The sequence below is a fragment of the Microcebus murinus genome, chromosome X (assembly GCF_040939455.1).
Source record: "Microcebus murinus isolate Inina chromosome X, M.murinus_Inina_mat1.0, whole genome shotgun sequence".
Taxonomy (NCBI): Eukaryota; Metazoa; Chordata; class Mammalia; order Primates; family Cheirogaleidae; genus Microcebus; species Microcebus murinus.
The window spans coordinates 55,982,369-56,007,355 of record NC_134136.1 but is presented as its reverse complement, the minus strand read 5'-3'; the positions used below and the strand labels follow the sequence as shown (position 1 = coordinate 56,007,355).

The following is a 24,987-nucleotide window of genomic DNA, read 5'->3' as shown; positions in this document are numbered from 1 at the left end:
ATTAAAACATTCTGGATGCACTTAAAATTTAACAATCTTGACTTACAGAATCATAGATGGTGGAGCTGGAAGAGGCTTTGGAGACTATCTCCATCCTTTTGTGGGAGAGGAAACCAGGCCCACAGAAGTAAGGTTACTTCATCAATATTGGTTGGCCAGCCAGAGTCTCTATATGATATTACCTTTTATCTCATTGTTATCCTTTGCCTATGGAATCCTGAACACATTCAAATGTACATGCTTTAGTAGAGCTGTGCATAGTGCCAAATGTTAGACCAGCATATTCCAGGTTCTTGTGAGCTAGTGTGTGTGTTACCTAGTGTCATCTAGGTTATTTGGGTCTCCCAAGCTCATGTTCCTAGTAAATGAAGGTGTCTTTGTGGAGAACTGACAGCATTCCAACATGGCATTCTGGTAGCCTTGCAGGAACAAGGAAGCCCCTCTCTGAATGTGAACTTAGAATATAAGGAGCTTTATGAGTTAACAAGGAATCATCACTGCTTTGGTACCTCCTAGTCTCTGCTGCTAGGGTGAAGATGGCTCAGAGAAAAATTGAGCAATGTGTGTTCCCTACCTTGTTACTCTGTGGGTTATTCTGATGAAAGGGGCATCATGGCTTTGCAGACAGTGGAGTACAAAAAGTAGATCTGACAATATGAAGTCACCAGGTTTGAAGAGACATAGGATGACTATGCAGACCAAAGCCAAACTTTGACATGGCAGAATGTTAGCCCCTATAGTGACAAGGTCCAGTTTCCTGTAGAGTATCCTTAGTTGAGATTGGAAAGAGGAAAAAGTATCTTATTGTGATCTCTAACCAAGAGAGCATTCTCTGGAGAATTACCCTATGGAGGTCAATCTTGTGCTTCACCTAGCCTAGGATTCTATCTGGGACTTGGCCAACCAAATGACAGCTTTAGAAAGGCATAGTTGCCTCTTTGATATCAATTTGTTATAGTACTTAGCTGAACTTAACTTCCTGACAAAGCATGTTCTCTGAGGAAGGGTTGGGTTATGTCTCCTGAACAGTTTGCTTTCCTTTAACAATTCTTTATGGTTCTGTCATTCAGAATTTCCCTGTATGTTTTTAGCCTCTACTACCTTTTGTAGTAATGAGTTTCACACTTTCAGTCTTCACTGAATGCTTCTACCATCTTTTGAGAATGAGTTTTAATTGAGTATAGTTATCCTCCGTTTTGGGAAAAGTGAGCTGAAAGAACAGGGATGTCCCTCGCCATGTTGACATCAGTTGAGCTGTTTATTGAGGGAGAGAAGAGACCTCCTAAATCTTTCTCCTCAGAGATGCCACAGCTGGTATTGTGTTTAAGAACAAAGGAGGCACCTTATGCCTTTTGCAATAGCAAGAAATGAGCTAATTCAAGGTAATTAGTGGGATGTTTCTGCAGTAGAGTAGTGAGAAGACAGGAGCCTTATGATGATGATTAGATCAGGCCAGTTAATGGAGGGCCTCAGAATATTGGTCTACGGAGTTTGGAGTTTAATATAATAGGCAGCAGGGAATGGTTCTAAGTTCTTGAACTGGGGTATATTATAATTGAAATTTGATCTTTGTTATTATAACTGAAATTTGGCAACTACAAGGTTTGCCTGGATAGAGATTTTGATCCTCCTCTGTGAGAGGACATCTTATCACCTTGGAATTGAAAATGTCCCTATTTGGTTAATTTTCTTCATTGCTATTAGAGAAAAAGAGGGTTGTGCATTATTTTCTGACCTTCACATAGCAGTAAATTTGGAGGCTAATTTTAAATTATGTTTTTAGTGTTAAGGGAAACTTTTTCCCTCTCAGCAGACTTTGAGTGTCATTAGAAGAACCTTGGAACAATCTTATGAGTGGTTCTACATGTTTATTGTGCTCTAGAGATAGTGTCTTAATCTGTTCAGGCTGGTATAACAAACTATCATTGACTGGGTGGCTTATAAATAACAGATATTGATGTCTCACAGTTCTGGAGGCTGGCAAGTACAAGATCAAGGTGTCTGAAGATTTGGTATCTGGTTGACAGCCCACTTCCTGGTTCATAGATGGCCATCTTCCCTCTGTCCTCATGTGGTGGAAGGGGTGAGGGAGCTCTCCAGGGTTTCTTTTATAAGGGCACTAATCCCATTTCTTTTTTTCTTTCTTTTTTTTTTTTGAGAAAGTCTCACTTTGTTGCCCAGGCTAGAGTGAGTGCCGTGGCGTCAGCCTAGCTCACAGCAACCTCACACTCCTAGGCTCAAGCAATCCTCCTGTCTCAGCCTCCCGAGTGGCTGGGACTACAGGCATGCACCACCATGCCTGGCTAATTTTTTCTATATATATTAGTTAGCCAATTAATTTCTTTCTATTTATAGTAGAGACAGGGTCTCGCTCTTGCTCAAGCTGTTTTCGAACTCCTGACCTCGAGCAATCTACCCGCCTCGGCCTCCCAGAGTGCTAGGATTATAGGCATGAGCCACTGCGCTGGCCACTAATCCCATTTATGAAGGTGGAGCCTCAGGTAATCTAATCACATCCCAAAGGCCCCACCTCCAAATACTATCACTCTGTGGGTTAAGATTTCAACGTATGCATTGGGAGGGGGCACAAACATTTTGTCTATAGGAAGTAGAGTAGGAGGACAGATGGTTGTCCATATCAGGGAGATTTTATAGCAAAGGCTTATTTCTCTCATGTGTGACCAAAGGACATCATAGGACTCTGATTCTTGGGCCCTTTCTGCTGTTCCAATCACAGCTCTTCCTTAAAGCCATCCCTAACAGCTGCTATTTGAGCAGTTTCAAGCAGCCACCAGCTTCCCCAAGAGAGCTCTTCTCTGACCACTTACAGTCCTTAGAGTCTGAGTCACCATTCAAACACTTGATTGTTGGTCTTATTCTTTAGCTGTTTTATATGTTAGTTATGTTTCCCCCAACAAAATTAACTCCTGTTTCTCTTGTTCTTCATTTCTTACACCAGTAAATACTTGTTGGCTGATTGATCACACTGATAAAAGAACAAATGATCAAAAATATAGCAAGAAAGCTATTAGGGAGACTTAGAAACAGAGTATTGTATAGAACAAAATCCAAGTTGCCAGTCTGTGAGGTGTGGAATCTGTCCCATTTCTTACCAACTCCACTCACGAATCCCTTTTGAGTTTTCTCATGTGAATTGAAGTCTGTGTCATTATCGCGATCTCTCCAATGAACTAGCATGCTAGGGATGGGGGATGGGACATGACACGCCAGCCCAGCCTGGCACTGCTGGTTACTGCTCATCAGTACCACCATGTGGCCTGTGGGGACATATGGCAGTCCAGTTGTCTAGCTCAGCTATGGAATCCTGAGCCCAGTCAAGAAGTTGGTAGAGGATGGCTTAAAATGATGATATCTGTTCAGGTGGCAGAAATAAATATTTTGTTGGAACATGGTTGCATTTATAAAACTCACAAGAGAAAACAGGAACTTCTAACCCCCTGGAAGGAGGAAAGCCTCTTGGTACTTAGTTGAAGACAAAGGACAGTTCTGTTCCAAAAAGGGTATGGATATCATTATTCCAAGAAGTGATATAGACAGAAATCACTAGGGGGTTTCAAAAACAATTAGCTTATGTTTGTGGATGACAGATCCAGTCTTTCTCTAAGGCAAATTAGTGATGTTTGAGGATACCCCTGACTTTTGAGGTCAGTATAGGGAATTACCATCAAATCTTATAGCTTATTCCTGTCAGAGATAGACTTCCAACTTACTGCAATTACGGGACTAACTAGGGAGGTATTAAAAAAAATTTAATTGATGAATAAAAATTATATATATCTATGGTATACAACATGATGTTTTGATATATGTATACTTTGTGGAATGGCTAGATAAAGCTAATTGATATATGCTTTATCTCACATACTTATTATTTTTTGTGGTGAGGACACATAATATCTATTCTCTTAGCAATTTTCAAGTATATAGCATATTGTTATTAACTATAGTCCCCATGCAGGGCAATAGGTCTCTTGAAATTATTCTTCCTTACTGAAATTTTGTGTTCTTTGATCAACATCTCTCTAATTCCCCCTAGCCTAGAGGGGTTTTTTAAAATTTATTTATTATTATTATTATTTTTGAGACAGAGTCTCACTCTGTTGCCTGGGTTAGAGTGCCGTGGCGTCAGCCTAGTTCACAGCAACCTCAAACTCCTGGTCTCAGAAGATCCTCCTGCCTCAGCCTCCCAAGTAGCTGGTACTACAGGCATACGCCGCCATGCCTGGCTGATTTTTTCTATTTTTCAGTAGAGATGGGGTCTCGCTCTTGCTCAGGCTGGTCTCGAGTGCTAGGATTATAGGCATGAGCCACTGCACCCAGCCAGAGGGGTGTTTTTTTAATCCTAACTTTTGATGACAGACGCTACCAGTTGTAGTTCCCAGTAGTCTTAGCTACTTACTGGCTCTTGAAGTTTCCCTTTACTCAAAGTAGAAAGGCCTGCTGGTCCCACATCTGCATTCCCAGCCACACCCACTCACTAGAGACAACTGGCTGCCAGTAGCCTCATCTCTGGAGGAGAACAATACAATGGGCCTGTTGTGTACTTGTTGACATACAGAATGGATTGTTTTAGCAGGTGCAGAATATAGTCTGTGTGGAGATTACAGAGACCTTTATCCTTGATAGTGTAGCGTAATTCAAATCTAAGTTGTCCTTTGTCTGGCCTATAAGCAAGTGTTGGAACTGGACTTAGTTAAGCTTGGGTCCTTCTGTGCAGGGGGCCAGCATTAATTTTGAATTTTTTTTATTGTTTTACTAGTTTTGTATCTTTTCCCTTTAATAAAAAATTAAACTCTTTTTGGTGACCAATTCGATAGGTCTGATTTTTCTAAGACTTTTGATTGGAGACTGTATACCCATGGCAGTTTGAGTCCTGGAGACACTACTACTTTGTTTGCAAGAGTGATCTTAGTGATGGACAGTGACTAGGAAGATGGCTATTTGCTGTTAGTGTGGTGATTTCACTTGGCTTATTCATGGAAGGAAACCTCATGTTCCTCCTGTGTCCTTTGGGTCACTGATAGGTGGAGGTGATTTACATTTCTGAATTCTCATTTTGATTATCTGTACCAGTGAGGAAACGCAATGAAAAAGAGGATAATACACAAGCTAGCGATATTCAAGAACCTTGATTACCCCAAACTCAGCTGCCAGATCGTTTAGTTCCCCAAATTTTTCTCCCTACCCTTGGCTTTTAGAAGGAAGTAAATCATTAAAAAGCAAGCTAAGACTAAAGATTTTGTTAAAAATAAGCAAGCAAACAAAAAAGCCACTAAAATCATCTTCTAGGTTCAATACCTATGTTCACCTTCATCACAAACTGCTTAGCCTAATATACACTTGGTTTGCATCCCTCCATGCAGTTGTGTGTGTGTGTGTGTGTGTGTGTGTGGCGGGGAGATGGGGGAGGCTCTCATGGGGGTTGTTCCAAAACTGCAGCAGATATACAACCCGGGGTTAAACATTTGCTCTGAATGGATAGCAGCTTGCTTATTCCCTATGCTGATGAGATAAGCTTTTTCCTTTAGCTTACTTTCTCTGCTCTCCCTCTGCTCCTTGCTCATCCACTTATAGTTTGCCTACAAGTGAAATCTCTGTTTTCAAGGAGAAATGTGCCTCAGGAGGAGGACAATAAAAATAGGTCAGTGATAACTCTCATCACATATTCCCATTTATTTGGTTTGAAATTCAGTTCAGATCAACAAGTATTTATTGATAGCTTTGTTCCCTTATTTGTATTTAGCTCTGGGAAGATATAGAATCACGATGTTAGCAGCTAACATTTACTTAGCATTTACTATGTGTCAAGTGCAGTTCTGAGCACTTTATTTATATGAGTGCATTTGATCCACACAGTGACCCCATCAAGTACTGTTATTATTCTCATTTTTCAGATAAAGAGACTGAAGTTAACTAAGTCATCCAATTAGGAGCTGGTAGAGCCAGAATTCGAATGTAAGCATTCTTGGTCCACTGAGACCAGGTTCTTGCTCTTACAAAGTCCAGTTGGGGGAGATGCAGTCAACATACTGAGAAATAGCTGGGAAATCATACAAGGATCTGGAAGTGAGGACTACAGGGAGTAGAGAATGGAGAGATTAGTACAGCTTAGCATAGGCCTTTCGGAGGAGTAAGACTTCTCTAAGTCCCAAATTCTTCATCTATCAAATGGGTGTAATGGAATCTGCTTAATAGGTTTAGTGTGAGAACTGGACAAGATAATGTATATAAAGAGCTTAGTGCAATGCCTGACATATGGTGAACACTCAATAAATTGTAGCTGCGATGATAACAAAGATGATACCTGAAAGATGAGTAGAGTTGGGATATACAGAGAGGAAGAGGAATGGTGCATTATGAGGAAAGAGGGGAGTGAACATGATGTTGGGAAAGGGTACTAAAGAGATAAGATTTTCTTATTCCCTTGCTGATGGTCATTAGTCACCTGCTAGTTGAGTTAATTAAGGAGACAAGAGGAATGGATGTTGCAGAGTCAGCAGCCCTGAAGCTTTTCACTGGTCTTGAAGCCAGCTTAGAAACCCTCTGCCTGACACTGTGAGCCTCCTTCCTCATTGGTCCTCATCTTTTCTCCCGCCTCATTGAGCTCAGCCCTAATGCCAGATGAGTGGGTATGAAAAGTCCTGGACATTCCTAGAGTGAGATCAACCTGTGGTGCTTACAAATCCAGGTTCAGTTGCCTTCCTGTCCTTAGCAAGTGTGAGCCTTTTCTAAGGCAGAGGAAATGTGCCTCCCAGCAGGCTGACAGGACTGGGCTTGGCAGGAAAAGGGAGGTCCTTTGAGATTGTCTTTTACATGTTATAGGTAGCATCAATCAATGAAGTATTTGTCAAGCTCCCACTATCTGTAGAACCATATGTTAGGAGTTTTGGATAATTCAAGAGAGGTAAGAAACACAGTCCTTGTCCTTGAGGTGCTGCTGGTTTTGTTGTGGAGATCAGGTTGACACAGTAGTTAACAGTTGGAGATCAGCATAGTGTAGGTATAATTAAATATTGAATTGCCTACTTTCTTCAGGTGCCGCTACCTGGCTGTTCAGCTGTCTCCTGCCATCCCTGTGTTTGCTGCCATGCTCTTCCTTTTCTCTATGGCTACGCTGTTGAGGACCAGCTTCAGTGACCCTGGAGTGATTCCTCGAGCACTACCAGATGAAGCAGCTTTCATAGAAATGGAGATAGGTGAGTCTCCCAACCAGCTGGCAAGCTGCTGTGCAGTAGGTGGCTGTAATCAATAAGAGAATGGAACCATAATAGTAGTTGCACATTAACAATCACTTCTAGCCTTCTCACTCTGAGATCATGACCATCTTGTGAATTTGGTAAGGCAGGTGTATTCTCCCTTCCATTTGGTTACATTTCAGAAAGGATTTGTTACCAAGGTCCCGCTGCATTATTTCCAAGAGGATGGTTTGGTTTGGTTTGGTTTGGTTTGTTTCTTTTCTCTCTCTCTCTCTGTCTCTCCCCCCTCCCTCCACTCCCTTCTTCCTTTCTGTCTATCTGTCTTCCTATATTGCTCAGGCTGCTCTTGCACTCCGGGGCTCAAGCAGTCCTCCTGCCTCAGGCTCACAAGTAGCTGGGACTATAAGCACAACCTACCACACTGGGCTGGTTTTTTGATGAAAGCCATAAACCTCCCCATAAAAAAATATTCGTATATGCATGCGTATACACACAATTTTGGATATAATTTCAGAGATTCATAGATCTTCTGAAGCACATTCATGCCTTCTACCTCCCACCAAAAATTCCTACTTTAGGAGAACATGCACAGTGAGAAGGGAGCACTTATGGAGCCGGGAACCCCTGAGGGTTCTAGAAAGGGTAAAATAAGCAATTGCAGGCTCAGTTCAGTACAGACTGTAGCTCAAGATAAGAATCTTTGTGACAGAGATGATGTGCTACACTATCCAGGAGCCAGGGTGGCTTCATGAATGGAAGCAGAATATCCCAGGGCTAGAGGAGGGAGATATCCTGTGAGCTCAAAATGGGAAAGAAAAGTATGATGTAAGTGTGAGGGGAGTGGGAGTCCACCAGATCAATAGCAGTGCCTACCTAATAGTTCTCAAGTTCATTACTAAGTTATGCCAGTAGAGCACCAATCTGTGGCTAGCCTTTAGTTCTTTGAGGGCTATTTGAAGGCTTACATGCTTTTGTATTTCTTTTGTTTATTTTAGCTGTGTTCCCCTAGCTTCTTAGTAGATTTCTTTGTGAAACATTCAGGCCTGTTTTAGTTGAGCTAAGGAGAAATTGATTTGTACACATGTGAGCTAGAGCTACTTGGGGGTGGGGTAAGGGTGGGAATAGTGGGGGAAAAAGCAGAGGCAAGGTGTGTTAGCATAGTTGGAATTCTGGGGAGACCTGATAGAACTGGAGTTCATTAGGAACAAGATGGTGATGTTGAGGAAGAGTTGTGAGTGCTGTTTTTCTCCATCTTGGTTATTCTTTTATAGTCCCCTCTCCATTCACATATAGAGAAACCGAGGGTCAAGACTAGTCTCTTGCATCTCACAGCAGGTTTTGATTAACAAGGTTAGCTCTTTTCTGCCCGATCATCGGGCCTGGGGCCCAGATTCAAGCCGTCACATTGTGACTTCTGCATTTAGCATGTTTCTTTCAATAGAAGAGTACATTCTTGAGTTCCTATGTATGTTTATGTTAGCAAGTTTTTGTCTGCTTATATTCAGCCTGGTACTGAGTATGCTGTGGGTGGGGGATGGAGAAAGAAGTCATGTGATTTGTTTGCCTCTTAGTGCCTCCTGAGGACAGTGAACTATGAACTCTATCTCCCAGGTGCCCTCATGTAAAGCATATGCAAAGGAATATTAAGGTAGCATGTTGGTACTTATCCTCTAATGAATAGTCCCCATCCTTTTAAGACTTGTGACACACTGTTATTGTTTGATTTCACAGCATCCACCCCACTCCACAAAAAAAGGAAAAATGTTCCATATGGCAGATATTTTTAAAATCAAAGTGAATTGAAAAATATTCTGTTTTTAGAATTATACTGCATGGTGAGGGTGTAACAAGATAGGCACTCTCATATGCTGTGGATGGGCAGGAGTGCAAATTCATACAGTTTGTCTGAAAAGCAATTTAGTAATAAGGAATATGGGCTTTAAGAGTTCATACCCTTTGACCCAGTAATTCTACTTCTCTAAGGATTTAGCTAAAGGAAATAATTAGAGATTTTTACAAATTACTGTAGAAGAATTTTTAGTGCATCATTTTTTTCTTCTTCCTATTTTTTTGGTGTTTTTTGTTTGTTTGTTTGTTTGTTTGAGAAGGGCAGTGGCACAATCATAGCTCACTGCAACCTCAAAATCCTGGGCTTAAGCAATTCTCCTCCCTCAGCCTCCCAAGTAGCTAGGACTACACATGCATGCCACCATGCCTAGCTAATTTTTTTATTTTTATTTTTTGTAGAAATGGGGTCTCATTTTGTTACCCAGGCTGGTCTCAAACTCCTGGCCTCAAGTGATCCTCCTGCCTTGACCTCCCGAAGTGCTAGGATTCTACTGTTCCCTGCCTCTTTTTCCTTTTTATAATAATATAAATACCTATTTTAATGCCAGCAACTTCATATATTACTGCTCAGACTTCAACATGCCCTTCTTTTTTCTTTCTCTTTTAGAAATTAATTTTAACACATGAATATATTCTTGGAAAGAAGGAGGGGACTGGGATTAGGGTAGAAATCAAAGGGAATTTAAGCTTTTATCTGTAATGTTTTAAGGTTTTGTATGCAATATCATTTAAATAGTAAAAAATCAGACACAACTTAAATGTCCAACAACATGGAATGTTTCAATAAATTATAGTACATATATATGATAGAATATTGCCAATAATGATGTTTTAGGAAAAAATTAACCATGGGAAATGTTCATATTATAATGTTAGGTAAATAATTCATAGTATAAAATTGCATTTATAATATAATCTCTAATTTTTAAAAATCATGAATGTTATCTGTGAAGAGAAGATTGGGAGGAAATATACCAAAATGTATGAATATCTCAAGTTGGGGGACTGTCAGTAATTGTATATTTTCTTATTTATATTTTGTTTTTTTCCAACTTTTTCACAATAAGCATATATTACTCTCATTTTAATAACTGTTTTTCTAATTCTAATTATTACCAGTCTTTTTTCATGCATATGTTTTATATTTGTAAGATAGTATTCTTTTATATATATTGCTTTTTAGCATGCATTTTCTTTCTTTTTCTTTATTTATTCTTTTTTTTTTTTCTTTTTTTTTTGCCTAAAACTATGGTGTTCAATATTTATTCTTTTTTTGAGACAGAATCTCACTCTGTTGCCCTGGCTAGAGTGCTGTGGCCTCAGCCTAGCTCACAGCAACCTCAAACTCCTGGACTCAGGCGATCCTACTGCCTCAGCCTACCGGGTAGCTGGGACTGCAGGCATGCACCACCATGCCCGGCTAATTTTTTCTATATATCTTAATTGTCCAATTGATTTTCTTTCTATTTTTAGTAGAGATGGGGTCTTGCTCTTGCTCAGGCTGGTTTCGAACTCCTGACCTTGAGCAATCTGCCCACCTTGGCCTCCCAGAGTGCTAGGATTATAGGCATGAGCCACCGCTCCCGACCTGCATTTTCATTTTGTGATATATTTTGAGTATTTTTCTATGTCACCATTCGTTCATCTATATCATTTTAAATGGCTCCATAATACTCCATTCGATGCATATATCATAATTTACTTAACCAACCTCTTATTGTAACATTCAGGTTATTTTTAGTTTTTCACTATTAAAAGGGACTCTGTGACAAATATCCTTGTAAACATCTTTTGTATATCTCTTTATAATTTTGATAAGTTCCTAGAAGTAGAATTGCTAAGTCAAAGAGTATACACATTTATGCGCTCAACATACTTCTGCTGTGCAACTCTGCTTACACATTTAAATCTTTGGTGGCTGCTGCCATATTGCTCACTGGTAAGCTATAAGAATGGCCTTTGTCCACCCTCGCCAACACTGGGTATTTTTAGTCTTTTTACTATTTGTTACTATAATTGATAGAAATAGTATCTTTGTATTTTAATTTTTATTTCTCTGATTATTAGTGAAGTTGGATGTTTTCATTTCATATATTTTTTAGCCATATTTTCTTTTATGAAGGTTTTTGTATGTGCACAACAGAACTGCATGGCACTCAGTGGAATTTTTTTGTGGGGGACACTCTGCAATGTTAAAAGTATAGTGTGGAAATGCTCACCTGGAGAAGACAGCAGGCTAAGGGAACCTTTGATCACCCTCTTCCCCCATTGCTTTTGGAGAGGTGGTGAGACTTTGGGGCTCAAATAATGGCTAGCTGTCAAGTTAACTGTCTTTACTGATTTACAGAAGCTACCAATGGTGCGGTGCCTCAGGGCCAGCGACCACCCCCTCGTATCAAGAATTTCCAGATAAACAACCAGATTGTGAAACTGAAATACTGTTATACGTGTAAGATCTTCCGGCCTCCCCGGGCCTCCCATTGCAGCATCTGTGACAACTGTGTGGGTGAGTAAAACCAAGGGATGTTGCCTGGGAGAAAGGCTGAGTTGAACAAGAAAGTCAGGGTGGTCACCAATTCTTGGGAAAAATTAGTCGGGGTGGGAAGATAGGTAGATGGGAAACAAGCTAGATTTAGATAGGAAACAAACTCCTAAACAACTGCAAATCAAATATACTTGTGTAGATCAATTTATAATTTAAATATCTCCTAGTCTAAAATTAAAATAAAGCCTTTTTGGTAAATGGGAAAATAAACTTCACCTGTTTTTGAAATCTAGATTTTCCTCTACTGGATCTGTTGCGTGTTGGGCCCACCTTACAGAGGGGAGGAAAATCCTAGTCCACTGGAGGGCAGTATTGAGGAAGGAAGGCCTATTATATAAGAAGTAGTATTCCCAAGAAGAGGAAAGTTGCTAGAATTTATTGAGTTTCTACTACATACTGGACACTGTGCTAAGTGATTTCCCTTTCTCTCATTTAAGACAAGTAACAACCCCGTGAGATCGGTATTATCCCCATTTTACAGATGAGGAAATAAGTGTAACGCCTCTGTGTAAGTTCCTGTAATTTGTATGTGATGAAGCTGGAAAAGGGGTGATACCAAACTGCTCATTTCTTCTATCTTTGCTGCTGCTGCAAGTGTGTCAGGTGTATGTCTGCATAATGCAGGGGTCTGTGCTTCCATCCACATATATGTAGCTTAGTTGTAATCACTGCCTACTGTGTGCTGAACCCTGGGAAAGATCAGAAACAGGCCATAAATATTCCTCTTGATAGGCATATATGTGAAATTGCTTATATTAATACTAGGCATACTTAATATTCTGTATACCATGTAGCATGTCTGAGGACATTGCTCTCCTCTTACTAGCCAATTCTTTATTATATATATATATATATATATATATATATATAGAGAGAGAGAGAGAGAGAGAGAGAGAGAGAGAGAGAGAGGGAGAGGGAGAGAGAGAGACAGCATCTCACTCTGTTGCTTGGGCTAGAGTGCAGTGGCATCATCATGGCTCACTGCAGCCTCAAACTCCTGGGCTCAAGTGATCCTCCTGCCCCAGCCTCTCAAGTAGCTAGGATTATAGGCACATGCCACCACGCCTGGCTAATTTTTCTATTTTTTGTAGAGTCTGGGTCCCACCATATTGCTCAGGCTGGTCTCAAACTCCTGGCCTCAAGAGATCCTCCTGCCTTGGCCTCCAAAAGTGCTAGGATTGCATGCATGAGCCTATATGTACATAGGATTTTTATAAATCAAAAGTCATTTTCAGTTAACCAGGAAACTTGATATTCAAAGAAGGTATGATGTGAGGTTTTCATAAAGAATTCCCTCTTCTTATTAATAATATTCTTAACTATAAATAACTCATATAAATCATTTTTATTAAAAAACACTAACATTCAAGGAGAAATATGAAGAGTATAAAATAGGAATTGACTCATTAACATGAAAAAATGTCTGTCCATACTAATCAAATAAATATTAAAAGAGAATGCTTTTTTAAATCTAGAAAATTAGCAAAGAAAACCTGATAATACGTAGTCCTACACTGGTAAGAGTAGAAATTGGAAAAAACTCTTTGGAAGACAACCTAATAAGATCCATCAAAAGCTTTAAAACATGTATACCCTTTGATGCCAGTGATTCACTTTCTATGGACTCTATCCCATGAAATCAAGATATGGTAAGATATTTAGGAATGGAAATCCTAAGTAAACCTCAGGATTATTATAATGAAAAGTTGGAAAGAACCTAATAGTACACTGATAGATAAGTGGATAAATAAATTTGGGGCATTCATACAATAGACTTTTGGAAAGAGCTCATACCAGAAAGGTAAATGACATAAAACAGGAAATAGGCTGCATTTGCAGTGTGATCTCAGTTGCATATGTTAAAAATATAAGAATGTGTGAAGAAATATGCAAGGAAATATACCAGGATGTTTATAGTTCATTATCTATAGTTTGTGGGATTATGAGTGATTTTATTTCCTTCCTTTTTCTTTTTTTTTAAGTTTTCTACAATGAGCATGTATTACTTGTATTATTAGAAAAGGTGTGATTTAAAATACAGTAAAAAAGATATATTTGTATAGCCATTCTTCTCTACACTTTCCTTCCCTTTAACCAGGAGATGTACCACTCTTATAGCCTTATTTTTTGGCCAGTACACAGCTCCCTATTTTTTAAAAATGAGATATTTTATTATTTGTAGTTTTTTCTCTTTTCTTTTCTTTTCTTTTTTTTTTTTCTTTTCTTTTCTTTCTTTTTCTTTTATTTCTTTTCTTTCAATTTGCTCTGTCACCCTGGCTAGAGTGTAGTGCAGTGACATCATCACAGCTCATGGCAACCTCAAACTCCTGGGCTCAAGAGATCCTCCTGCCTTAGCCTCCCAAATAGCTGGGACTACAGGCATGTACCACCCTGCCCAGCTAATTTTTCTATTTTTTGTAGAGATGGGGTCTTGCTCTTGAGTTCAGGCTGGTCTTGAACTCCTGACCTCAAATGATCTTCCTGCCTCAGCCTCCCCGAGTGCTAGGATTACAGTCGTGAGCCACCTCACCTGGTCTATTTGTAGTTTTTTTTATTAATTAAAATAATACATGTTCATTGTAGGAAATATGGGAAGTACAGAAAGTTTAAATAAAAGTTAATCTTAAAATCACTCTCCATTTGGCAATATTTCCTTCCAATCTTTCTGTGAAATTAGACCACATATGATAGAGTTTTTAATCCTGCTTTTGTCATTTAACATCCTATCCTGAGCATTTTTCTACATCTTAATAAATGTTTTTTAAATATATATATTAATGACTACATAATTTATCATATTTATTTAGGTAGTCTCCTGTCATTAGACATTATTCACTCTTCGATTTTATTCATTATTATAACACTACAATCAAAATTATTAAATTTAAGGATGTGGAAAAATTGGAACCTTCATACATATCTGGTGGGAATGTAAAAGGGTGCAGCTGCTGTGGAAAACAGTTTGGCGGTTCCTCAGAAAGTTAAATATAGAATTACCATATGACCCAGCAATTCCACTCCTGGGTATATACTCATATTAGTCTGCTCTGGCTACCATAACAAAATACCACAGACTGGGTGGCTGAAGCAACAGAAATTTATCTTCTTATTTGAGAAAGTTTTTTTTATATGAGAAAGTTCTGGAAGCTGGAAGTCTAAGATAGAGGTGCCACCAGGGTTGGTTTTTGGTAGGTCCTCTCTGGCTTGCAGATGGCTGCCTTGCTGTGTCCTTACATGGCCTTTTCTCTGTGCTTACACACTCCTGGTATCTCATCTTCTTATAAGGACACCAGTCCAGTCCTTTTGGATTAGGGCCCCATCTGTATGACCTCATCTAACATTAGTTACCTCCTTAAATGTTCTATCTCCAAATACAACTGCATTAAGGATTAGGGCTTCAACATGTGAATTGGGGGGGGGGGCATTCAATCCATAACATACCCAAAAGAATTGAAAAGAGGGACTCAAAACATATTTGTACACCAATGTCCATAGCATCATTATTCACAATAGCCAAAAGGTAGAAACAATCCAAGTGTCTATCAACAGATGAATGGATAAACAAAATCTGGTATATATATACAATGGAATATTATTCAGTTATAAAAAGGAATGAAGTACTGATACATGCAACAACATGGATGAACCTTGAAAACGTGAAAAGAGCGAGACACAAAAGAACAAATATTTTGTATGATTCCACTTATATTAAATATCCAGTTTAGGCAAATTCATAGAGAAAGAAGATTAGGGGTTGCCAGGGGTTGGGGGAAGGAAGAAATGGAGAGTTACTGCTTAATGGACACAGAGTTCTGTTTTGGGTAATGAAAAAGTTTTGGAAATAGATAGTGGTAGTGGTTCTACAACATTGTAAATATAATTAATGCCACTGAATTGTACAGCTAAAATGGTTAAAAGGGCAAGTTGTATGTTATATATATTTTACCACAATAAAAAGTTAATAAAAATTATTGAACATAAAATTTCTGCAATACATTTCTATTTCCTTCTGAGAAATTACTGAAAATGGACTTAATTCTTCCATAGAGGTATGAATATTAAAGGCTCTTGATTCGTATTGTCAAATTGCTTTCTGAAAAGGTTCTCTTAGTTTTTACTCCCACAAGCAGTATATTAGAGTGTTTTACTTTATTCTCACTAGCACTGGATATTATTATTTATGTTCTTATTTTGATAGGCAAAAAAGTATCAAAGTATCTTATTTTACTAGTATTACACTAAATTATTAGTGAGTGTGAAAAAATTAAATATATGTTTATATGATATTCATTAACTATTTTTGCCCTATTTTCTTTTTTTTTGGTTTATTTTTTGTTTTGTTTTGTGTACAGTTGGCCTTTCAACAACATGGGTATGAACTGCTGGGGTTCACTTATATGCGGATTTTTTCCCCCAATAAATACAGTTGGCCCTCCCTATTGGCAGGTTCCACATCACAAACTGGATGAAGGGCGCGCTTATAACTTTGACTCAAACTGTACAAAAGCAAATTATGTAACCAAAATGTGTATATCCTCACAAAATTCTGAAATATAAAAAAAGAAAATACAATTGTCCCTGGGTATCCTCAGGGTATTGGTTCTAGGACTGTCCTTGGATACAAAAATCCACCCATACTTAAGTCCCACAGTCGGCCGTTTGGAATCTGCAGACACAAAAAGTCAAACCTTCATATATGCAGGTTTCACGTCCTAAGGATTTTGTCTTTCTTTTCTTTTTTTTAAGAGAAAGGGTCTCATTCTGTCACCCATGCTGGAGTGCGGTGTCACGATCATAGCTCATTGTAACCTCAAATTCCTGGGCTGAAGTGATCCTTCCACCTCAGCCTCCTGAGTAGGTGAGACTACAGGTGTACACTATGGTACCCTGCTAATTTTAAAATTTTTTGTAGAGATAGGTTCTCACTATGTTGCCTAGGGTCATCCTGGCCTCAAGTGAGCCTCCCGCCTTGGCCTCCCAAGGTGTTGGGATTATAGGAGTGAGTCACTGCGCTTGGCCTTTTATGGTATTTACATTTTTTTTTCCTTACCAAGTTGTGAATTAAGTTTTATGGTATTTTTAACATATACAATTTTTTAAAAAGTTTATGGAGTCAAAACTGTTTTTCTTTGTCATCTGTGTTTTCTTCCATTACTTTTATGCTTTGAAAGCCCTTCTGCATACAGAGGACAAATGTACATTTATTCTTTATAGTTATTTTATGGTTTCACTTTGTTTTTACATTTAACTCTTTAATTTATCTGGAATTTATTTTGATAAATAATGTGAGGACAAAAAAATCTAACATTATTTTCCACCAAATAGCCAATTGTCTCATAATTGTTTATGGAATAATATTTCCTTTCATCTCTGAATTTGTAATGCTGAGTTTATCAGACAGTAAATTCTTACATATTCTAGGGTCTGTTTCTGGGCTTTTTCTGTTCCATTGAGCTATGCTGCACCATTTTAATTATTATAGTTTTACATTTTTAATAACTGGGGGTTAAGAAAAACACACTTTTCATTTTTCAAAATATCCTTGGCTATTTTCACCTAGTTATTCTCCCTCATCTTAGTAGGCTCACCTGCTAAGGTTTTTATTTGGAAAAGCAATGTCTCTGCTGTAAACCAGCAGAGTGAGGCAGATCACTTAACCCCTCAGTGCCTTGGTTTCCTTATCTGTAAAATGAGGAAAAGAATATCTCTTTTTGCCCAACTTCTAGAGTGATTATAGGGATCAAATGAGAGGTTAGGAAAACCTTTTGAAAAGGCAAAAAATAGAAACCCATGTTTTTTTACAACTGCTATAGGCAATGACCCTGGAGGTCTTTGAATTAGGTATCCTGGGGATGGCAGGGTTGTTCTTTGTTTTGGAGGCTTTGGCATTGGACTTCCTCTTTCTTTTCACAGAGCGCTTTGACCATCACTGCCCCTGGGTGGGGAATTGTGTTGGAAAGAGGAACTACCGCTACTTCTACCTCTTCATCCTCTCTCTTTCCCTCCTCACAATCTATGTCTTCGCCTTCAACATCGTCTATGTGGCCCTCAGTGAGTATGGAGGGCAGTGCCTGTTGTTGGAGTGGGGGCAGGGTGGGGTGGGGGGAGACTTAAGGACAGCTTAGGGGGATGGTTGGGCTTCTTGGTGGGCTTTTACCATTGCGAAGGCACCTTAGGACTGGTTAGAAATGAGCACTGCTATCTGTTCTTGAGCAGGGCTGCAAACCTCAGCTCACATCAATAAGCATTTACTGAGTATGTTGGCTGTCCCCTGGCCATCTGCTGGGGGCTGGGGCCGTAATTACTTTTCTATAGCCAGAGTACTGGGCATTTCTGAGGTGATCCCAAAGGTTGGGGGTGCATTTTAGATCTGCATATCCTTTCTTCTGTCTTGTAAGACCTGCCTTATGCTAGGGGGTAGAAAGGGTTTTGTCTGAGAATGTCTTTTAGTAGCTTATGCTCTACTTTGGGAAATAGAAAATACATACTCACATGTGTGCACATGCACAACACACACATACAACAATCAAAGGGTAGATGGTATGTGGAGTTAAGAGAGTGGTCTTAAGACAGCTTCCTAGAAAAAAAAGAGTTCTGAGCTGGATTTTGAGGAAGGGAGGGGCACAAATTGGTGAGGAGATAGGATTTTTCTTGGTGTTTCTGATTTCTTTCATCTGTTAATATTGCCCTACATGTCCATAGTTGGGGGCTGGGAAAAAGGGAAAGGAGCCCCATGTTTGGCTTTTGCCCGACTCTAGTTCGGGCCTGGCCCTGCACTGGAAATGGGAATTCTTTAGTCATGATGCTACCAGCTTGGAGGTAAGATTCTTCACCCTTACCTGAGTGAGAGCTTCTCTCTTGTCAGTGTGTAACACAGGCTAGGGAGGGAAGGAAGTGAGTAGGCACTAGGATAGTGTGTAGTTTTGACTAAATTCACTAATTTTTCTCTCTACTCCTCCTCCCAATTTCACAGAATCCTTGAAAATTGGCTTCCTGGAGACATTGAAAGAAACTCCTGGAACATATCCTCCCCTGGCAGTATGTCCTTGTGAAGCCTTCTTAAACTACTTTCCAGCATGCTTTCTCCCCACAGTTCTCCCACTATCTATTTTTCAGACACCAGAGTGTGCCAAGGTCTAAAATAAAGAAAATGTAGTCTTAGTGGTAGCAACCAGAATGGAAGATGGCCAAGGCTTAGAGGGAGGTCTTTTTCTCACCCCCTTCTTGGCTGTCTCTCTCACAAGTCCTTGTGATCCCAGACTCAGCTCTGTTTTCTCTACTGGGCTGTACTTTGCCTCAGTACACCTCTTATGTTACTTAGTGGAAGCCCTGCCTTCCCTTATAGCTAAGGCTTATTTTGGACAGTGGCTGCATTTTTGTAAAGGAGATTCAGATGAGATTTCTATAAATCACATCCTCTTTTTATCTCACTAATTTTTCATTTATATAATTTATTTTTTGATGAAATTTTCATTGACAGTTATGGCCAACATTGTTTAGCTTGGGCCCCTCCTAAACATCCCCTTTAAAGAGCCAATGATGAATAAACAGACAAACACTTAATTACACTAGAGATGCTAGAGATCTACTCATAATGAATAAATAGGAATCCTGTACCTTTCATAAGGGATCTATCCAGCGAGTTCAGAATTCATCTGTTGATATATACAGATACTTGGCATTTTGTGATATACATTCCAAAAGGTAAAGATAATATGATTGGTGCCATGAACATGGGCTGAGGCCTTGAGTCCCCTGGTGTGGCTTTTTCAACATTCCTTAACCTCACCTCACTGTTCTAGAAGTCCTCATTTGCTTCTTCACTCTCTGGTCCGTCGTGGGACTGACTGGATTTCACACTTTCCTTGTGGCTCTCAACCAGACAACCAATGAAGACGTGAGTCAACTTTCTCTTCTCCTCACTACATATTCTTCTCCCAAAAGCCTGTTCTCTTGTTACTTGCTAGAGAACCAAGTCTCCAGGGCCTGGGAGAATAAGGCAAGCAGAAACCTGGTATGCAAGATTGTTAAATGAGATGCGTGAAAGAGAAAGCAGAGGGCTTTGTTTAGAGTTGCGTGTATGTAGGGCATTAGGAAGATGAGCTTGAAAAGTTGGGTGGGTACAAGGTCTTTAACTCTTCATAGGTACTCAAAGGCTAGCTGGTACCTCTGGATTTAGAATGGAGAGGGACAGTGCACTGAATGAATCCTTGCTTTTAAAAAGTACCAATTAATCCATACTCATTAAAGAAAATCAGAAAATATAGATGAGCAAAAAAGAGAAAATAAGCCCCTCTTACTTTATCTCCTAGATACATCACCTTTGTTAATGATATGATTTACATAGTCTTCTGCACTTGTCTAGACTTGTTTCTATCTTTGTATGTTTATATTAGGTATTTTTAAATGAAAATAATATAATCATTCAGTTATCTTCTTTTTTTACTCTATGGTAAACATTTTTTCATGGCTATGTATATATTTTTTATTGTGATAAAATATACACAATATAAAATGTGCCATCTTAACCATTTTTTATTTTATTTTATTTTATTTATTTATTTTTGAGACAGTCTCACTTTGTTGCCCGGGCTAGAGTGCTGTGGTGTCTGCCTATCTCACAGCAACCTCAAACTCCTGAGCTCAAGCGATCCTACTGCCTCAGCCTCCTGAGTAGTTGGGACTATAGGCACGCACCACCATGCCCAGCTAATTTTTTCTATATATTTTTAGTTGGCCAATTAATTTTGTTCTATTTTTAGTAGAGACGGGGTCTTGCTCTTGCTCAGGCTGGTTTTGAACTCCTGACCTTGAGCAATCCGTCTGCCTCAGCCTCCCAGAGTGCTAAGATTACAGGCATGAGCCACTGCGCCCAGCCTTCAATGTAATTTTTAAAGAGTTTTAATTTTTACTATTATTGTTATTTTTTAGAGACTGGGTCTCCCTCTGGGTCACACAGGCTGCAGTTCAGTGGCATGATCATAGTGCACTGCAACCTCGAACTCCTGGGCTCAGGCAATCCTCCTGCCTTAGCCTCCCTAGTAGCTGGGACTACAGGCGTGCACCACCATGCCTGGCTCTTCAATATAATTTTTTTTTTTTTGAGACAGAGTCTCGCTTTGTTGCCCAGGCTAGAGTGAGTGCCATGGCGTCAGCCTAGCTCACAGCAACCTCAAACTCCTGGGCTCAAGCAATCCTCCTGCCTCAGCCTCCCGAGTAGCTGGGACTACAGGCATGCACCATCATGCCCGGCTGATTTTTTCTATATATATTAGTTGGCCAATTAATTTGTTTCTATTTATAGTAGAGACGGGGTCTTGCTCTTGCTCAGGGTGGTTTCGAACTCCTGACCTTGAGCAATCCGCCCGCCTCGGCCTCCCAGAGTGCTAGGATTACAGGCGTGAGCCACCGCGCCCGGCCTTCTTCAATATAATTTTTAATATAAGCCTTTGCTTTTATCTTGCAGATCAAAGGATCATGGACAGGGAAGAATCGCGTCCAGAATCCCTACAGCCATGGCAACATTGTGAAGAACTGCTGTGAAGTGCTGTGTGGCCCCTTGCCTCCCAGGTACTCAGGGGACCGAAGGGTCCTGGAGCTCCTAGGATGAGCAACTCAATCCAATCCTGTTACCTCGTCTGATGCATTATTGTGAATGTGGCCCCTTGGTGTCAAATAGGTCTTCCCAGGGCATGTCACTTGGTACCATATCTACATGTACCACAGACCATGGGGTGGTTATATGGAAGGATGATCTTTCATTCTTCTTTTATGTGTTTGTTCCCTGGTTAATGTGGCATTCCCTTGTTTGTGGAAGAAAAAGTGAATGGAGGATAGGAGGCTGTGCTAGGATCAGGCCAGATTGCCAAAAGACAGGTTTATGTTTTCCAGTTTACACATCAAAGTTCAGTGGGTGGGGTGAGTAGATGGGGGGAATGCCAAGTCCATTGTTAACTCTCCTGTCTCCTTCAGTGTGCTGGATCGGAGGGGTATTTTGCCACTGGAGGAAAGTGGAAGTCGACCTCCTAGTACTCAAGAGACCAGTAGCAGCCTCTTGCCACAGAGCCCAGTAAGTGTTCCTGACTTAAGGCTAAGTCGGTGATGGAGGGGGTGGAGGCTAACTTTATAGCTTGGAAATATAATTAGGCAATTTTATATCCTAGTCACCCTAGCTTCCCTGTCTTGGCTTCTGCCCCGACTTTGTCTTCAGATCTTTGTGCCCTTGAGGTAGATTAAGATTTATTCACATCTTTGGCATATATTACATAGCTACCATGTGCCAGCTACTGTGCTAGGTGCTGGGGTTCACACCAATGAACAAGGCAAATGATGGCCCTGCTCTCAAGGAGCTCATTGTCTAGTGGGGATGAGAGACAAGAAAATAGGCCATTGTTCAACATTGTCAAAAGTGCCTTGATGAGGGAAGCATAAAATGCTAGAGGAGGAAAGATAGGGGTCCGGGCATCATGTTGGATTAATGATATAGTTACCTTGGTAATCTTAGAAGGGGGCTTCCTCATTGGAATATGCAGATGTTGTGGAAACTCTCCCAGCTGTCCTGCTCAAGATATGCTTTATAAAGTATTTTCCTAAAAAGTTATTATTTGAACTTTCTTTTTTAAAAATAAGAGCTTTATTGAGATATAATTCACATACCATATGATCCCTATTTAAAACAAAATTCACTAGTTTGTAGTATATTCAGAGTTGAATAATCATCACAACAATCAATTTTAAAACATTTTCATTCCTCTCTCCCATAAAAATTGCTGTATCCATTAGCAGTCACTCTACCTTTCTCCCTAATTCCCCCAGTCCCATCCCTAGGCTACCACTAATCTACTAACCTGATATTTTGATTCTAGCCATCTTAGTGGAATGGATGTGAAGTAATATCCCATTGTGGTTTTGATTTGTATTTCCCTGATGACTAATGATGTTGAACAACTTTTCATGTGCTTATTGACCATTTGTATATCTTCTTTGGAGAAGTATCTATTCAGAGCCTTTGTCCATCTTTTAATTGGGTTATTTATCTTTTTTAGTGTCAAGTTGTTAGAGTTCTTCATATAATCTGTATACAAGTCCCTTATCAGATACATGATTTGTAGATATTTTCTCCTACTTTCTTGATGGTGTCCTTTGAAGCACAAAATTTTAAAATTTTGATGTGGCCCAATTTATCTATTTTTTCTTTTGTTGTTTGTGCTTTTAGTGTCATAACTAAGAAATTATTACCTAATCCAAAGTCATGAAGATTTATACCTCTGTTTTCTTATAAGAGTTTTATAGTTTTAGTTCTTACAGTTAGGTCTTTGATCCATTTTGAGTTAAGTTTTATAAATGGTGTGAGGTAGTGTGGGGGGGTCCACATCTTTCTTTTGCCTGTGGATATCCAGTTGTCACTGTACCATTTGTTGAAAAGACTATTCTTTTTCCATAGAATTGTCTTGGCATGGTTGTTGAAAATCAATCGACTGTAAATGTGAGAGTTTGTTTCTGGACTCTCAATTCTATTCTGTTGATCAATATGTCTGCTCTTATGCCAGCACCACACTGTCTTAATTACTTTGCCATTATAGTAAGTTTTGAAATTAGGAAATGTGAGTACTCCAACTTTATATTTCTTTTTCACAATTGTTTTGGCTATTCTGGGCCTCTTAAATTTCCATATGAATCTTAGGATCACCTTGTCAATTTCTTTAAAGAAGAAGCCAGCTGGAATTTTGATGGGGATTGCATTGAATCTATAGATCAATTTGGGGAATATTGTCATCCTAACAAGATTAAGTCTTCTGAGCCATTAACCTGGGCTGTCTTTTCACTTAGTTAAATCTTCTTTCATTTCTTTCAACAGTATTTTGTAGTTTTCAGAGTATAAGTTTTAGACTCCTTTTGTTATATTTATTCATAAGTATTTTATTCTTTTTGATGTTATTGTAAATGAAATTGTTTTCCTAATTTCATTTTTAGATTGTTTATTTGGAGTGTATAGAAATACAATTGATTTGTATATATTGATCTTGTATCCTGAAACCTTGCCAAACTTTTTTATTAGTTCTAATAGATTTTTAGTAGATTTGAACTTTGTTTTAAAATAGAATCCTAACTTTAAATGAATGTCTTTAGTAAGGTAGATAATTGTTCTCTACTTTGCTTTTCCTAAATTTTGAATTTTATTTTTATTATTTATTTATTTATTTATTTTGAAGCAGAGTCTCACTCTGTAGTCCGGGCTAGAGTGCCGTGGTGTCAGCCTAGCTCATAGCAACCTCAAAGTCCTGGGCTCAAGCAATCCTTCTGCCTCAGCCTCCTGAGTAGCTGGGACTATAGGCATGCACCACCATGCCCGGCTAATTTTTTATATATATATATATATATATATATATATATATATATATATATATATATATTTTTAGTTGGCCAATTAATTTCTTTCTAGTTTTTTAGTAGAGATGGTGTCTCACTCTTGCTCAGGCTGGTTTTAAACTCCTGACCTTGAGCTATCCATCTGCCTCGGCCTCCCAGAGTGCTAGGATTACAGGTGTGAGCCACTGCACCCGGCCTTGAATTTTCTTTTTAAAGTCCAGAAACCCATGTTTATATATTATTGTCATAATTTTGAATATCACTTTTTTTGATGAGTCTGGTCTCAAATCATAACAATCTAGGTTAGTGATTCTTAGTTGAATGTGGGGAAGGGTGGTATTTTAGAATCAATTAGGGGCATTTTCCAACCACATATGATCATCTGAAGATTTTGACACCCCAGCTTCTTTGGTTTAGAATCATTATTCTAGTGAGCTGTGTGTTAGGACAGAAACAGGATTGAGAACCATTGGATCAGGCCTTGTTAGACAAGTACATTATGACATCTTGTTCTGAAGGGTGGGGGAGACCTGTGTAGTTATTTGTGGTCTCTGTTATTATCATGAATAATAATGGAAAATATATCCACAACAGACAGTTAAGTATATAACTCAAATAAACTTCAGTTGCATTCTGTTGAGAAGACGATAGCCTGATCTTGGTTCTGAGTTTGATGTCGGTGGCTGCATCTCTGTAGCATCACTGTGGTCAAGGGGTTCAGAGAAAGAGTTCAGTGTCTCTGGATTATCTGCATTTGGATTTTGAGGGAGAGCTTTGTGTTGAACCTGCTATCTTTTCCTTCTCAGAGCCCAACAGAACATCTGAACTCAAATGAGATGCCAGAGGACACCAGCACTCCCGAAGAGATGCCACCTCCAGAGCCCCCAGAGCCACCACAGGAGGAGACTGAAGCTGAGAAATAGCCTATCTATGGAAGAGACTTTTGTTTGTGTTTAATTAGGGCTATGAGAGATTTCAGGTGAGAAGTAAACCCGAGACAGAGAGCAA

General features: G+C 39.3%; 1 protein-coding gene across 1 annotated transcript in view; it reads left to right on the top strand.

Annotated features, from left to right (window-relative positions):
- ZDHHC9 (zDHHC palmitoyltransferase 9) overlaps positions 1 to 24,987 on the top strand; it is a 29,533-nt gene extending 4,546 nt beyond the window's left edge. Inside the window, exons 2-9 of the mRNA XM_012750405.2 lie at positions 7,057 to 7,217; positions 11,413 to 11,571; positions 17,524 to 17,661; positions 18,584 to 18,632; positions 19,405 to 19,507; positions 21,077 to 21,180; positions 21,583 to 21,679; positions 24,786 to 24,987. Of these exons, the coding sequence (XP_012605859.1) occupies positions 7,057 to 7,217; positions 11,413 to 11,571; positions 17,524 to 17,661; positions 18,584 to 18,632; positions 19,405 to 19,507; positions 21,077 to 21,180; positions 21,583 to 21,679; positions 24,786 to 24,902 (928 nt within the window). The 3' untranslated portion in view covers positions 24,903 to 24,987. The remainder of the gene's footprint in view (positions 1 to 7,056; positions 7,218 to 11,412; positions 11,572 to 17,523; positions 17,662 to 18,583; positions 18,633 to 19,404; positions 19,508 to 21,076; positions 21,181 to 21,582; positions 21,680 to 24,785) is intronic.